This window comes from Diceros bicornis, chromosome 27 (genome assembly GCF_020826845.1).
Source record: "Diceros bicornis minor isolate mBicDic1 chromosome 27, mDicBic1.mat.cur, whole genome shotgun sequence".
Taxonomy (NCBI): Eukaryota; Metazoa; Chordata; class Mammalia; order Perissodactyla; family Rhinocerotidae; genus Diceros; species Diceros bicornis.
The window spans coordinates 44,859,164-44,872,919 of NC_080766.1; the positions used below are offsets into that span (position 1 = coordinate 44,859,164).

The 13,756-nt window shown below is 57.2% G+C and overlaps 1 protein-coding gene across 4 annotated transcripts in view; it reads left to right on the forward strand.

Moving 5' to 3' along the window:
* Window positions 1–13,756, forward strand: part of COL18A1 (collagen type XVIII alpha 1 chain) — a 108,831-nt gene that overhangs the window by 52,652 nt on the left and 42,423 nt on the right. For 2 of the 4 annotated variants that reach the window (XM_058523283.1, XM_058523284.1), the window contains exon 3: window positions 12,171–12,715. The exons of 1 other annotated variant lie outside the window; for it this stretch is intronic. In XM_058523283.1, the coding sequence (XP_058379266.1) occupies window positions 12,171–12,715 (545 nt within the window). Of the gene's footprint in view, window positions 1–743; window positions 2,092–12,170; window positions 12,716–13,756 lie in introns of those variants that run through there. One more of the 4 variants, XM_058523286.1, reaches the window with a different exon arrangement.

The following is a 13,756-nucleotide window of genomic DNA, read 5'->3' on the forward strand; positions in this document are numbered from 1 at the left end:
GAGCAGGTGGGCAGGCTGCCCCGGGCGTTGGTGTCCCCTCACCCCTCCGGTGTTGAACGTCTTGGAGGCGATAGTTGCAACAGAAGAACTGGCCTTGTGACAAGCTGAGCATTTTCAAGTTCCAGTTTTACCATAGAGCGGTGGCCCCAGGCCAGGCTTCCGGGCTGTTCTCTGTTGGAGTGGCTCCCAGCGCAGAGGGTGGTGGGCCAGCAGGGCTAGGGGCTGCCGCCTCGGTGTCCCGGGGTTCCCAGCGCTGCCCAGAGCGGACGCCCGTAGCGGGCCGGGCTGGGGCTTTCTCTTGGAGCCGGGCTCTGTGGCAAGTGCCCAGGCTGCAGGGCGTGGAACCCAGGAGCCCCTGCCCGGCCTTGGGGCTTGGGGTGCTGGCTGGAGCCCACATGCCCACACCCCTCCTCAGGGATCCGTGGCAGCCCTTCAGCTCACGCGGAGGGAGTTGGGAATTCCACTGAGTGTTCTTGAAATGTCCCTTTGGCCTCTTGGAGTCTGTGGCGGCTGTAAGGAAGTGTGAAAAGTTCTCAAGTGTGCCTGTCACCTTGATTTAGAGGTTTGTGTCTTTTTTTCCTTCCATGAGAGTGAAAACGTGGAAGAAAGAGCCGGAAAGAAAGAGGGGGAAACATGAATGGGGGAGCTGGCTGCAGGCCTGTGGGCGGGGAGGGCGGGAGCTGGGCCGGCCCCACCCCCGGGGACGGCAGGCGCCGCGCGGGCCCGAGGTGCACACAGCCCTGATGGCTCTCCAGCCCAGCGGCCGCCTCCGCCTGCTGCTGCTGCTCACCTGCTGCCTCGCGGCCACCCGGGCTGATCTGCTGACACTGATCTGGCCGTGGTCCTTTGGGACCAAAGGGCCCACAGCCACGCCGGTCTCCGTGCCTCTAGGCAGCCCACCTGTGCAATCCACAGAGGATACCACCACACACGTGGCCCCCCAGGATGGCCCCACGGACCCGGGGACAGCCCCTGCCAGCCCTGAGCTGCTCCCGGAGAGGCTGGAGGCTGGCCAGGGCAGGGCCTCCGCTGCCGCCACTGCCTCTGCCGAGAGCCCGGAGAACATCGCTGGCGTCGGGGCCAAGATCCTGAATGTGGCTCTGGGCATCCAGAACTTCGTCCAGCTGTGGGATGATGTCACCCCTGCCGAGAGCTCCACCAGGACAGGGACGCAAGCCCCTGCAACCCCCACGGACCCCCTCACCCTCCCTGGACCCTCCAGTGCCTCCCAGGAGAACAGGACTGCTCTCTGGCTGAGTAGTGGGGCCCCTCCCGTCACCCAGAGGACCGAGGCCGGCACCTTGCCAGTGCCCCCCCAGCTGCCTCAGGGAGGCAGGGAGCTGCCACCGCAGTCCCCAGGTAGAGCCGTCTCCTCCGCGCCGGGCAGGGCCCCTCCCTGGGGCGGCGAGCAGTCCCCGGGGCGGCCGCAGGATCTGGATGGCGAAGGATTCTTGTCCGTGGCAGCCCGTCCTGGCCAGCAGCACCAACACCCTGACGTCCACAGGCACACGCCACATCTGCTTCCCCTGGTGACGGGTTCCCTGGGCGCTGTTCCCCCGGCTCTCTTCTCTGATCCCTCCACCGGGCTGACTCGGATCTCACTCTCAGCTTTAACTGGGGACGGCGGTGCTTGGGTTCCCCATGCGGCTAATTCTGTGGGGCCGGGTCTTGCTAATCACTCTGCACTGCTCGGGGCTGACCTGCTGGCCCCCACCGGAGAGCCTGTCCACAGTGCCGCTGGCCGCTGCCTGCCTCTCCCGCCCTCCTTGGCCGTCTGCGGCCGCCTGGGCATCTGGCGCTCCCGGCTACCCAACCACCTCCACCACGCGAGCCGCGAGGAGGTGCAGGCCGCTGCGTGGGCCTGGGGGGCCCTCCTGCGGACCCACTGCCACCGCTTCCTCGCCTGGTTCTTCTGCCTGCTGCTGGCCCCCCCCTGCAGGCCGTCCCCCACCCCGCCGCCCTGCCGCCAGTTCTGTGAGGCCCTGGAGGACGCGTGCTGGAGCCACTTGGACGGGGGCGGGCTGCCGGTCACCTGCGCCTCACTCCCCGCCCAGGAGGACGGGTACTGTGTGTTCATTGGGCAGGCTGCAGGTAACCAGCCGGCCGGCCGGCCTCCTCGCCCTTCCCTTGGGTCCTGCCAGGCCGTGCTGAGTGACCCTGGCACAGAGACCTCGCCTGCCCCGCCCCCAATGCTGGGCCTTTGTGTCCAGGTGCCCGTTGTTCCCTTGGGAGGCAGGAGGAGTGTGATGCCTCTTTTGCAGGGGGGAGGCTGAAGTCTGGAGGGGGCTGGAAGCATGCACATGCATGGGGAGATGTCTGGGGAATGCCCTGCGAGAGCATTTTAGCTCATTTAGTCTTCCCCACGGCTCTGAGATAGCCTGTTACACCCCTAGTCACGGAGGGGAAAGTGAGGCACACAGCGGTGACATGACTTGCCCAAAGGAGCCAGGATTCCCACCAAATTCTAGCTGCTGCTCCCAGCCACTTGCCATGCTGTCTAACGTCCCCCACCTGCACGGGCTGAGGGGGTGCAGGGGCGGGTGCCGCAGGGAGGGGGCCTGCTGCTCTGAGGGTCAAGAGCCTCACTCAGCCAGTGGTCAGTGAGTCTGCGGAGCTCACGTGGGGCCTGCCCCAGCCCAGGTCCAGAAGACAGCCACTCCTGGGCTTCAGCCCCCACCTGGACTGTGTCCCCATCTCCACATGGCGGGTAGGGGAGATGGGGCAGCCGCAGCCTCTGGGCCCCTCTGTGTCCATGGCGGGGCCTGGGCCCTGAGCGGTACCTGCTCCCCATTGGCACCTACTGGCCTTGGCCCCATCGTGTCGGGTGTGGGTGTCTCGCTCCCTTCCCCTCCCCTCCCTTCCCCTCCCCCCTGGTGCCCTGGGGAGCAGCCTTGACCTGCTCATTGGTCCCTGGGGTCATTGGTCCCTGCAGTCACTGGACTTGGAGCTGGGTCGGTGGGGGTGAGGTGGTTGCACTGGACCCTGAGGGGGCTGTCCCTCTGCTGGGCCCCTAAGGGACATTTGTGGTGATTCCCTGCCCCCTCCCAGGCGGGGGATGCACCAAGGAGGGGCTGCAGTGCCCAGGCACAGGCCGGGGCAGGAACAAGTGGTGCCCAACCCTAACGAGGAAGCACACCTCGGGCTGATGGAGGGAGGGAGACGGCTGCTGCAGACGGACGGACAGGGAGGCTGCTTGAGGGGGTGACCGTAGCCAGAAGAGCGTCTGGCAGGGAACAGCGGGCAGGGCCTGCTCTGGGAGGGCAGGTGTTTGCTGAGCGGAGGGGCCCAGGGCTCTGATTTCACCCCAAGGGCAGGGGGAGCTGCAGTGAGCTGTGCTCCCACGTCCCAAACATCCTCGGTGCTGGAACACCAAACGTCGGGCCTGCACAGGCCTCCTGGAGGCTCTGTGGTCTGTCCCCCACCCAGCCACTGCTGCCGGGCCTGCCTCGTCTGGTCCCCACCAAGTGTGGGGACAGGGGCAGCCCCACAGGGAGGCGTCCTGCCAGAAGGGCCCCTGTCCCATGTGCTTGAGCACAGCCCTCTTCCTCCTCCTCCTCCTCCTCGGGGTGGGGGAGGGAGGGGAAGGGCCGCGCCTGCCCGCCCCGGGCCCTGTACGCAGGCAGATCTGCTGCTGGCCCCGGCCTCCTCTGGGTGGGGGGGCCCAGCTGCAGAGGGTACGGACCGGGAGCGGGTGTGGAGCGGTTCTCACGCCAGCGAGGCCCAGGCAGGGCTGCGTGGGGTGTGGAATTTCTCTAACTGCAGCTGGTCCGGTCAGCCAAGTGGCCTGAAGGGGACTGCTGACTGGACATCTGCACACATTGGCAGGGTCCCCTGCCTGCGTGGGAGGCCTTGTTCCAAGCAGTCTTGGGGGACTCTTCCATCCGCACCGACTGCCCACACCCCCTTGGGCCAGAGGTGGGCGTCAGATGTCCATCACAGCGGGGACCCTCCTGGATGGGGCCTGGCTGGAGAGGGTCTCAGGGTAGCCAGGGCTGGGGCTGAGGGCGTTCTCCTCTCCTCTGGCCTCTCAGCGGGGGACCACCCACTGCCAGCCCCCTGTGCTGGGCTGGACATTCCTACCCCACATGATGGGGGCAGGTGGAGGAGGAGGAAGGTTCTAGAGGGCAGGGAAGGGACCGAGGGGGACCCTAACCCCTCCCCCGAGTTGGTGACGGGTGTGACGGTCCTGGCGCCTGGAGGGTGCTGGGTTGCAAGCATCACTGGTTGAGTGAGGTCTTTGGGCCACCCTGGGGCATCGTGAGGCCGTGGGCCTGGGGGGGTTTCTGCAGGGGAGGGGGGCCGGAGGTGGGGTGCTGCTTCCCTCCCAGGACCATCCAGAGCTGCTCGCGGGGGCTCTCGCTGTGGCACCACCGCCTCTGTCCCTCCTCTCTAGTGTGTCCTGCAGGGTGGCGGCAGGCCCCAGGGCAGAGACGGCCCCACTCCCCTCCTAGTGGTCGAGTGGGTCGTGAATGGCTCACCAGATCCCACGAGCCTGAGGGCACACCAGCCTGAGGCCACAGCTCTGTCCAGCCACTTGGAGTGCCTCCCCCTGTATCTGCTTCCTCCCTGTCCCCTTGAGGAGAGCGGGGTGGGGGAGGGCACGAGGAGAGCGGGCTGGGGGACTGCCTTCACCCGCCACTCTTCCCCCCTGGGGGCCCCTCATCTTGTCCTCAGCTGTTTCTCTCCTGTGTTAGCTTTTTATCCCAGAACTAGCTCATGAACACACTGCCATCAAGATCCAAGCCATACAAGAGAGGGCTGAACGTGGCTCCCAGGGCCCCCTCGTGCCGGGATGGGGCATCTCCCCTTTCTCTCTGTGCATTTGCACAGATGCATGTGTGTGAGTTTCCTTTGGCTGCTGTAACAGAGGACCACAAACTTAGTGGCTCAAAACAGCACAATGTACTACCGTACCGTTCTAGAGGTCGGAAGTCTAAAATCAGTTTCACTGGGCTCAAATCAAGTTATCTGCAGGGCTGTGTTCCTTCTGGGGCTCCAGGGAAGATTCTGTTTCCTGTCTTTTCCAGCTTCTGGAGGCCGCCAGCATTCCTTGGCTGGTGACCCCTCCTTCATCTTCAGAGCCAGCAGCGTCGGCCAGGTCCTTCTCGTGCAGCCATCTCTCTGGTTGTCTACCTCCCTCGTCATAACCCTTTCTCTGTCCCTGGCCAGGGGACGTTCTCTGGTTTTAAGGACAACGTGGTTAGATGTGGATAATCTCCCGTCTCAAGGGCCATAACCCGTCACATCTGCAAAGCCACCTTTCCCGTATAAAGTAACATTCATGGGTTCCAGCATGCACATCTCTGGGGTCATTATTCTGCCTGCATCGGTGTGTGTCCGCACACGTGTGTGTACACTCATGTGCCTGTACTCTCCATTCTCGTTTTGCATAAATGGGACCACATTCTGTGTATCTGAAAATTCCTCCTTTCCTTAGCAACAGGTCTCAGAAATCTCCATGTCACTACAAGGAGACACCCTCGTCCTTCTGCGTGGTTCTGGTGCTCTCTTCTCCCCTCTCCCCACTGACAGACCTCCATGTGTTTCCAGCTTCTGTTACGACAGATGAAGCCATAACAGCCCTATTCATCCTCCCGATTGTTTGTCCTTGTCCGTTCACATCTCTGTTAATTACACGCTGGCCAAGCGCCCCCGTGCAGGCCCTGATTCGGGTGCTGGGTGACAGCTGTGCCCCACACAGCCCTGCGCTCAGGGGGTTCACAACCTCCTTCAAAGACTCCTTGGACATCCTTGGGCATCTTCTCTTCTAGATCATCAGGAGCATCCCACTGAGGCTCTCATGGCTCATATTGAATGTGTGGACAAATTTGGATATTACGCACATGTGAACATTCCAGAGTAGTCTCACCCAGGGACGTGGGACTCCTCATCATTTGCTCAAGACGATTGTTCGTCTTCCAGTCAAGTTTTACAGTCTTGGATGTTCCTTGAAATGTTTGTTTTCAGTATATTTTTCTCTTTGACACTGCGATTAGGTCCTCCCCCCACCCTAGACATTCCTGACTCGTTGCTACTGTCTATAATAAAGCGGCAGGTATGAAGCTTTCTTTAAATGCTTTATTAGGTTAAGGAAGTCTCAATGTGTATCTCACTGAGATTGGTATGTTCTATTTTGACAGGAAAGTGGGATGAGAGAGTGTCTCGGGGTCTGCATCATGAATGAGGACTTTTTTGCTGTGTATATTGGGGACACCATTGTTGGGTGACGTGGGTGGTACCTGGATCATCAAGTCTCAGTGGATTGTCAAAAAGTATCATCCTCTTTGTCCCACTTAATGGCTTTCAACTTGAATTCTGTTTTATCTGATATTAGTGTTGCAATATTTGCTTACTTTCTGTCATTCGCCTGATTTTTTACGACTTTTTTAAGAACAGTTTTAGGTTTACAGCAAAATTGAGGGGAAGTACAGATTTCCCAGATACTCCCTGCCCCCACATGTGCATAGCTTACCCCCCCATCAACATCCGCCACCACAGTGGTACATCTTTTACAACTGATGAATCTACATGGACACGCCACTTTCACTGAGTCCATAGTTTACCTTAGAGTTCACTCCTGGTGTTGTACATTCTGTGGATTTGGACAAATGTATAATGACATGTTTCTACCATTATACTATCATAAGAGTAGTTTCACTGCCCTAAAAATCCTGTGCTCCACTATTCATCCCTTCTTGCCCCCAACCCCTGATCTTTTTACTGTCTGCATAGTTGTCTTTTCCAGAATGTCATATAGTTGGAATCATACAGTATGTGGCCTTTTCAGACTGGTTTCTTTCAAAGGTTCCTCCATGTCTTTTCATGGCTTGATAGCTCATTTCTTTTTAGTGCTGAATAATATTTCATTGTCTGGATGGACCACAGCTTATTTATCCATTCACCTGCTGAAGGCTATCTTGGTTCCTTCCAAGTTTGGACAATTATGATGAAGCTGCCGTAAACATCCATATGCAGGTTTTGGTGTGGACAAAAGTTTTCAACTCCTTTGGGTAAATACCAAAGAAAGCAATTGCCAGATTGTATGGTAAGAGTATGTTTAGTTTTGTAAGAAACGGCCAAACTGTCTTCCAAAGTGCCTGCACCATTTTGCATTCCCACCAGCAACGAATGCAAGTTCCTGTTGCTTCACATCCTTGTCAGCATTTGGTGTTGTCAGTGTTTTGGATTTTGGTCATTCTATTAGGTGTTTAGTGGTATCTCGTTGTTGTTGTTGTTGTTGTTTTTTACTAACGAAGATTTGCATGAGCTAACATCTGTCGTCAGTCTCCCTCTTTTTTTCTTGAGGAAGATTAGTCCTGAGCTAACATCTGTGCCGGTGGTCCTCTATTTTTGTATGTGGGTCACTGCCACGGCATGGCTGACAAGTGGTGTAGGTCTGTGCCCGGCATCCAAACCCATGAACCTGGGCTGCTGAAGCAGAGCACACCAAACTCAACCACTACACCATGGGGCTGGCCCCTCATTGTTGTTTTAATTTGCATTTTCCTGATGACATCTGATATGGAATATCTTTTCATATGCTCATTTACCATTTGTATGTCTTTTTTGGTGAGGTCTTTGTTAAGATCTTTTGTCCTTTTTTTTTTTTTTGCTGAGGAGTATTTGCCCTGAGCTAACATCTGTTGCCAATCTTCCTCTTTTTTTTTTTTTTTGTGAGGAAGATTAGCCCTGAGCTAACATCTGTGCCAATATTCCTCTATTTTGTATGTGGGTCACCACCACAGCATGGCTGACAAGTGGTGTAGGTCCATGCCTGGGATCCAAACCTGCAAACCTGGGACACTGAAGTGAAGCATGCCAAACTTTAACCACCACACCATGGGGCTGGCCCCTTTTGCCAATTTTTTAATTGGGTTGTTCATTTTCTTATTGTTGAGTTTTAAATGTTCTTTGTATATTTTGGATATATCTCCTTTTATCAGATATATGTTTTGCAAATATTTTTTCCCAGTGCGTGGCTTGTCTTCTCATTCTCTTAACAGTGTCTTTTGTAGAACAGAAGTTTTTCATTTTAATGAAATTAAATGAAGTCCAACTGATCTATTCTTTCTTTCATGACCATGCCTTTGATGTTGTACAACATCTAAAAAGTCATTTTTATCCAAGGTCATCTAGGATTTCTCTTATGTTATCTTCTAGGAGTTTTACACTTTTGCATTTTACATTTAGGTCTGTGATCCACTTTGAGTTAATCGTTGTGAAGGGTGTCAGGTCTGTGTCTAGATTTCATTTTTTTTTGCATGTGGATGTCCAGTTGTTCCAGCACATCTTTGCTCCATTGTATTGCCTTTACTCCATTGTCAAGGATCAGTTGACTATATTTATGTGGGTCTATTTCTGGGCTCTCTATTCTGTTCCATTGATCTATTTCGCTATTCTTTCACCAATACCACACTGTCTGGATTACTGTAGCTTCACAGTAAGTCTTGAAGTTGGGTAGTGTCCGCCCTTCAACTTTGTTTTTCTTCAATTTTGTGTTGGCTATTCTGGGTCTTATGGCTCTCCATATAAACTTCAGAATCAGTTTGTTGATATCCACAAAATAACATGCTGGGATTTTGATTGGGATTGCACTGAATCTGTAGGTCAAGTTGAGAAAAACTGACATCTTGACAATACTGAGTCTTCCTATTCATGGACATGGAATATGTCTCCATTTATTTAGTTCTTTGATTTCGTTCATCAGAGTTTTGTAGTTTTCTCATACAGATGTTATACATGTATTTGTTATATTTATACCTAAGCATTTCACGTTGGGAGAAGCTAATATAAAGTGTATTGTGTTTTTAATTTCAAATTCCAGTTGTTCATTGTGGTATACAGGGAAGTGACTGGCTTTGGTAATTAATCTTGTATCTTACAACCTTACTATAATCACTTATTAGTTCCAGGAGTTTTTTTTGTCAATTCTTTTGGCTTTTCTACATAGACAATCATGTCATCTGCAGACGGTTTTATGTCTTTCTTCCCAACCTGTGTAATTTTATTTCCTTTTCTTACTGCATTAGCTAGGACTTCCAATATGAAGTTGAAAAAGAGTGGTGAGAGGGGACATCCTTGCCTTGTACCTGATGTTAGTGGGAAAGCTTCAAGTTTTTTACCATTAAGTATGATTTTAGCTGTAAGTTTTTTATAGATATTATTTATCAAGTGGAGGAAATTCTGCTCTATTCCTAGTTTACTGGGAGTTTTTATCATGAATCGGTGTTGGATTTTGTCAAATGCTTTTTCTGCATCTATTGATATGATCTTGTGATTTTTCTTCTTTAGCTTGTTGATATGATGGAGTCCATTAATTGACTTGCGAATGTTGAATCAGCCTTGCATACCCGGGATAAATCCCACTTGGTCTTGGCTGGCCTGTTGCTGAAAGGGAAACTGTCTTGAACTAGGCAAGTCACCCAATTCCTTCATCTGAAGGGAGTGTGGCCAACGAGAGGGGCCCCAGCTTGCCAAGGTGCCCCTGCCTGTGTTCCCAGGAAGGCGTTCGTCTGAGCTCTCAGAGCGTGACCCGGGCATTCGCTTTTTGGAGAGATATTGGTTTCCTGCCCGAGACAGCTGGCCTGGTGCCTCCAGCACAGCAGCTGCTAGAAGCTCTGCAGGGAGGTGACAACACCCTCCACGCTCATGGGGCCTGTAACTGGAGGATGGGTCAGTGATCTCAGGGCCATGGCATTTGGAGGCTTGCTCCCGATGGGAACCATGAGGTATGTCATGGAGAGGAAACGGGAGAACTTTGGGAAGGAGCTGCTAATGCATCTCTGGAGTCCCTGGGGCTGCCCACGTAACACGCTGTTGTCTTCCAGCCCAGGAAGTCAACGGCTGCTGCATTTTGCATTCTTAATTAATTTAGGACAAATTCTAGCTGCCCGGGAGGAAGGGCAGTGGTGGGTCACATCCATGTTTGACTTTGGGGACAGCTGAGTTGGTTCACCAGGGCCACTGACACCCAGGCTGGTGAGAGTCTTGTTTCCTAATCTTAGAACATCTCCTCGAGTGAACACATGGGTCCTGGACACTTCTAATACAAAGGAACCATCATAGCAGCCACCATCTTGGTGGACAGCAGTGTCTGTCTTGGAGCGGGAAGTGACCACTGATCTCCCAGAGCCCAGGGTCTTCCTGTGAGGTCCCCCTGCTCCCATGAGGGGCCCTCCATCCTCAGCAGGTGCTGAGGCCAGGCCATCATTCCACCGAGGCTGCTGGCTGCGCTGCGCCTGGCTGTTCCCCACTTCCCATCTGCATGAAGGTCTTACCTGCAGGGACCGGGGAGGCTGAGGGGGAGCCCTGGCTGGCTGGCAGTGCTGCCCACATGGTGGGAAGTTGGGGCCACACAGAGCTGAGGTGCTGCTGCCCTGGGAGGACTAGTCCTGGCTGCTACCCAAAGCGCACATCTTGCGGTGGCTCTTCTCTCTCCTGTTTTCATTTTTTGTTCTCAAGGAGGCATCTGAAAGACACAACTTGTCTTAGGAAGCTGGGGCTCAGCATTTCTTTCCTCTGCTCTGCACTGAGAAGTCCCCACTGTAGGTGAGAATCTTGAGAGAAAAGCCCTTGGGCCAAGGCCCTTGGCCAGACTGTGACCCCAAAGTCCGGGCTCTGCCTGGCAACATGGGTGCAGGGAAGTCAGTGATGAAGGGGTCTGAGTAGGTGTTTGCCCCTCTCCCGTGTCCAGCAGTGACCACACTCCCTGGACAGAGGGGTAGGGCCTGCCCTCCGCCCCTGTTGCCCCTGGCCCCAGAGATTGTTAGCCCCCAGGTCATCGGTCCAGGCTACTCTCAGCCCGGACATACCCAGGAGGCTGCCCTCCTCTGCACTGCGACCTAGGGCTCAGGCGGGTCCAGGTACACGGTCAGCTCAGGGTCGGCATCATGGACAGCAGGACCTCTGGTCCCACCTGGAAGGACAAGAAATAGGGGAGAAACCCGGGCACCATGGCTGCAGCCCCAGCCTGGGCTCACGCCGCGAGAGGGCTCCATATGGTGGGATGTCACATAAGAACGCGTGCTGCATGACACCGATGACCGAGGAGGACAGACAGGGCTCATTCTGACTGGGCTCCTGAGGATAGCGAAGTGGATGGATGAGGGTCTGCGGGGCGCAGGAAGCTGTGTGGGGCTGTGCCAGTGTGAGCGTCAGGCGGTTAAGGAGAGAGCCCACTGCCCGCCGGCAGTTCAGCCATCACGCATCCCCTCTCCAGTTCAGGGTGGTCATGGCACCCAGTGTGGACACAGTGGGAGGGGAGGGGAGCCCCCACCTCCCAGGGGGCCCCACGCAGCAGGCGGCTGGGCTGTCCACACCCTGTGAACCCCCGACAAACCTGAGAATACTTGGTGCGATTCTCGTATTGACGGTGAGCCCAGGCACGGAACAACTGGACCGGGTCAGGCTAAGAGGGCCCACTAAGAAACAGCCAGTTCTCACCTTCTACCTCCCAGGAGTTTAATTCGCTTCCAGGCTGGTTCCTAATGTAGATAAAACTGCAGGGAACGCCTCGGTGTGTAGTTTTCTCCTTTCTTCTCCCTAATCCAGTGTTGTCTTTAAGGTAAATGTCCCTGGTGGGGTGCATTGACTGGTGCTGGTTGCGGGGTGCCAGCGAGCGTCGTGGGGCAGGTGGGGTGGGGTCTGCGCAGGTGTTGAGGTCCGAGAATGGGAGAGGGGGGTGGGGGGGGAGGTGAAGGGTGGAGGGTGGAATCCGAGCATGGGGTGGGGTCGAGCATGGGGATGGGGTCGAGCATGAGGGCGGGGTTCGAGCGTGAGGTGAGGATGTGGTCTGAGTGTGGTGGTAGGGGCAGGGTGCAGGGCCAGGGATGGGGACGGGGTCCAAATGTAGGGGTGGGTCCGAGCATGGGGGTGGGTCTGAGCGTGAGGTGGGTCTGAGCGTGGGGTGGGGGCAGGCTCCGAATCTCCAGCGCCCATAGCGGGCCCATTGCACTGATGCGGGCGCTGAGCCCACCCGCTGGTCTGGGACAGTCCCTATCGCGTCCCTCGTGGGCGAGCGGGCCGGTGGCAGGGAGGCTGCAGTGGCTTGTGGCCTCCGGGTCTGCCTGCCACGGTCCCTGGATGACACGGGTGGCAGTGGGCGGCCCTCCTGACTCGGTTTCCCCCGCGTGCCCGCACACGCCTCACCAGTGTCTTTCTCCCCTCGGCAGAGATCGCGCGCGCGGAGGTGGGGCTCCTGCAGCTGCTCGGGGAGCCCCCACCCCCGCAGGTCTCCCGCGTGGACGACCCCGACGTCGGGCCGGCCTACGTCTTCGGGCCGGACCCCAGCAGCGGCCAGGCGGCCCGGTACCACTTCCCGAGCCGGTTCTTCCGCGACTTCTCGCTGCTGCTCCACGTGCGGCCGGACACCCCGGGCGCGGGCGTGCTGTTTGCCGTCACGGACGCGGCGCAGGCCGTGGTCTCGGTGGGCGTGAAGCTGGCGGCCGTGCGCGCCGGCCACCAGGAGGTCCAGCTGCTGTACACGGAGCCCGGCGCGTTGCGCACGCGCACGGCCGCCGCCTTCCGCCTGCCCGCCTTCACCGGCCAGTGGACGCGCCTGGCGCTCAGCGTGGACGGCGCGGCCGCCACGCTCTTCGTGGACTGCGAGGAGTTCCAGCGCGTGCCCTTGGCGCGGGCCCCTCGCGGCCTGGAGCTGGAGCCCGGCGCCAGCGTCTTCGTGGCTCAGGCCGGACGAGCGGACCCCGACAAGTTCCAGGTAACGCGACGGCCGCCGCGCGTGGGCCCAGCCAGCCCTGGGGGTCGGGGGGACTGGGGACAAGGGACAACACCGCCGCCCGCCTGGTGCAGCATCCCCAGGAGAGGAGAACCCTCGGCCCCCACCTGGAGGGCAGGCCTCGGGGGTCCTCAGTCCACCCGCTCCCCCGTGTCCACTTACTCCCTGGTGTTCTGGCCCCTTCACCACCCCAACAAGGGTCTCCCCGGGCTGCAGTGGTTTCTGAGACCCCCAGCCCAGCCGGCCCCCTTGGGACTACGTTCCTCACTGGACGCCCAAACCTGCCACCGTCGGGGGCGCCTCCCCGTGTGTGCGCACGTGTGGTCGGCGCTGCGGTGCCCCCGGCCGTCCAGGCCCAGCTCTGTGACCCTGCACAGTGGAAAGTAAGAATTTCAAGACGGCGAGAGCGGATCGGAGCACTGCGTGTGGGCCCTTCTGGGAGCGCCGCAACCGTGAAGGTTTCGCACCGGCTGCGGGGCCCAGGGGTTCACACCATGCGCCACCATTAACTGTGCTGGTTATTATTATCTTTATCAAACTGTGCAGCAGCCCCATGGCCTTTAATCCCCAGGGCAGGGCTCCCCTTCAGAGGCGTGTGGGTGCAATTTCCCCAGCTGTGATAGGCTTGTGGCTCCGCAGGGAAGGCCTCTCCTCCTGGGACTGACCCTGGCCTTCATGTTGCAGGGGAGGCAGATCCCAGAGGAGGGATGGGGTGTTTCTCCTGGGAGCTCGGTCCCACACTTCTTGGAACCTTTAGCTGGAATCCCCACCTCTTGGCATCTCGGTGTGGGCACCCTCAGCCGCACTGACTCACAGCACTGGAATTCTGTAGTTGGAGCTGGTCTGCAGCTGGCACGCCCCCTTCCCCCGAGTCCAGACAGGGGTCCCTGTGTGAGCTCACGGGGCTTGTGTCCGCAGGGGACAGAAGGTTGATTCTTGCCCAGACAAAGGCTGCTTGATTAAAGTTGTCCTAAGTCCTGGTGACTGGGCTCTGAAAGCTGAGCTGTCACCTTTGGCAGCAAC